The sequence below is a fragment of the Microtus ochrogaster genome, chromosome 8 (assembly GCF_000317375.1).
Source record: "Microtus ochrogaster isolate Prairie Vole_2 chromosome 8, MicOch1.0, whole genome shotgun sequence".
Taxonomy (NCBI): Eukaryota; Metazoa; Chordata; class Mammalia; order Rodentia; family Cricetidae; genus Microtus; species Microtus ochrogaster.
In genome coordinates this window covers 71,863,122-71,865,683 of record NC_022015.1, presented here as the reverse complement: position 1 = coordinate 71,865,683, position 2,562 = coordinate 71,863,122, and the positions used below count along the sequence as shown (strand labels likewise).

Genomic DNA, 2,562 nt, shown 5'->3' with positions numbered 1-2,562 from the left:
AAAAAAAAAAAAAAAAAGAAAACCCAGGATCCCAAGAGAGGGGGTTTCCTAAACTGTATTTCCTTGGGACAATGAATGAATTCCCCAAAACAATGCTTAAGGGCTCGAATCTCACCACCTACAAGATGGAAGAAGCCTGGGACAGACAGGGTAAAACCAGCTCTACTACACAATACATTCCGAGGTGGGGGGAGGGAGGGAGAGAGAGAGAGTTGTCAAAGAGTCCCAAAACCTGACTCTGTTCCCCCAAACTTCCCCGTACTATCCGGGAAAGAAGGGCTGGCTCATCAGCCCTCAGAGAAAGCAAAGGGCCCTGAGTCTGCAGGACTCCTGGAGTCAGGGCTTGTGCAGACCAGAAGCCTTCTTCAAGTCTCTATTCTCTAGCGTGCTTGTCCCTGCCCAGGAAGGATGGGTAGAGGGTAAAGACAGCTGGTGTTAGCAGGTGTTAGCCTCATGGATGATATGGCTTCAGGAGAGAGGGACAGCTGCAGGCTGGGTAGAGACTAGATCACGAACCATTTCTGTAACATAAATACTTGTCAACATCTTGTTGACTGACATGTGCTGTACTTGGAAGACCTGTCTGGGGTAGCAGAGCCATGTGCCTGTACCCTTGGGCATTTGGAGAGCCTGCTTCACCCTCCTCCAGGGCAAGCAGCCTGGTCCTGCCAGGGGTTAGGTCTGAATGGGTGTGTGGATAACCATCCCTCTTTTCTACTTTTCTTCCCAATGGCTCCTCCTCCTGTGCAGCCTCTCCTGCGTTCCCTGACCGAGCTTCACCACCTGAGTTGGTAAGGTTCCTTTTCCTCATGTCTCCTAGGTAGGGCCTGGCTCTCCTGTGGCAGGAAAGACGGGACAGGTAGCTAAGTACTGATTCACACAGAAAAGCTTATTGGGGCTGGTTGCCTCATTGCCACAGTGGTACCCTTCAGTGAGTCCTGCACATGGTTTCAGGGCTTGGTCCCCAACACTCACGTTAAAGTACTCCCAGGGGCTAAGGATATGACACAGTGGTAGAGTACCTGTCTAGTATGCCCCAATGTCCTGTGTTTAATAAAGAACAACAAATTACTCCATGTTATTTTTGCCAGATATAGTAGCTCAGAATATAATTTCAGCAGGCTGAGACAGGAGGATTACTATGGGTTCAAGGCCAGCCTGGACTGCATAGAGAGTTTAAGGACAGCCTAGGTAACAGAGTGAGATTCTTAAAAATCAACCAAACAAAACAGTTACGGTAATGGACACTGTAGTGCCTGCACTTGGAAAGTGGACCCAGAAAATCAGAGACTCAACGTCATTGCCTGCTACGGAGCGAGTTCCCAGCCAGCCTGGACTGCGTGAATGAGAACCTGTCTTGTTAAAGAGAGAGAAGAAAACAAAGCAAAGACTTTTGCTCCCCAATCCCACTAGGCTGCATTCAGTTAGTTCTATCAAGAACCACAGAGAAAAGTTAGGGAAAGCTGGACCCAACAGGGCCACTGCCCATCGCAAGACACCCTTCATTAGAGGTAGGGGAGAAACTTGAGGCACTGGCCCAGAACAAAGAAAGGTGCTTACCCCAGAGCAAGGTGTAGAACTTGCTGGAAGGAACCAGCACAAGCCCATACAGAGCCCCCAAGTGCAGCAGGGACATGAGAATGATGTTTCTCCAGACGTACTCCAGCTTGGGCAGGGGACCCTCCTCATCCTGGTAGCTGGGATCGTATATATCTTCCTTCATTTCAGGACGAATGTCTTCTTCCAGGTAGAGGGGCACCGTCTTTAATTTCTCTCTTCCTTTCTGCATGGCTTCAGAGCGGGGTGACATGGTGGTCGTGGTGGTTGTACACGAAGAATTCATCTACAAGGACAGGGAATGGAGAATTAGAAGGGCAGACTCCAGTAGGCACTCCCCTCGGGCATGCCGCTGGCAGAAGGGCGCATTAGTGGTCCAGCCCCCATCCCAGTATCTGGCTTGACTAGGGGCTGGTGGGAGAAAAGGTTTGCAGAAAGTGTGCAGATTGGTTCTTGTCAAACCTCCAGGTGAAGGGGCAGTGGGAGAGGATAAGGACCCTCTTATGCCACTGGCAAGCCAAAGAAAGCTCTAAGATACTGAGAAAGGCACCAGCAGGATCCAATTAGCCTTTAAAGCTTGGGAGACAAGAATTGGGAAATCCAAAAATGCCATTCACATCTCTACCAATTGGTGGCAGTACAACCTTGAAAAGACAATAATGGAGGGGTGGGGGAGAATATCAGAGACTAGATCCATCAGGACAGAATGTTAAGACTGAATTTGTATTCACCGTCTTTGCTCTGATTCTCAATTAAAACCCTGTCTAGAAGAAACCCAGGAAAGCAGTTTTTGCTCTGCCTTCCGAGTGTGGACTCTTCGAATAAGACATTATTTAACGATTTAAATTCCTGGGTTTTATTTACACAAAGAGCCATGTGGACCATTTACATGTAGTCTGATAGCCGGGCCATGGTGGTACACGCCTTTAATCCCAGCACTCGGGAGGCAGAGGCAGGCGGATCTCTGTGAGTTCGAGACCAGCCTGGTCTACAGAGCTAGTTCCA

General features: G+C 49.1%; 1 protein-coding gene across 1 annotated transcript in view; it reads right to left on the bottom strand.

Moving 5' to 3' along the window:
- Window positions 1-1,843, bottom strand: part of LOC101986937 (acyl-CoA desaturase 1-like) — a 12,714-nt gene extending 10,871 nt beyond the window's left edge. Inside the window, exon 1 of the mRNA XM_005352335.1 lies at window positions 1,561-1,843. Within this exon, the coding sequence (XP_005352392.1) occupies window positions 1,561-1,843 (283 nt within the window). The remainder of the gene's footprint in view (window positions 1-1,560) is intronic.
- Window positions 1,844-2,562: the final 719 nt, after the last annotated feature.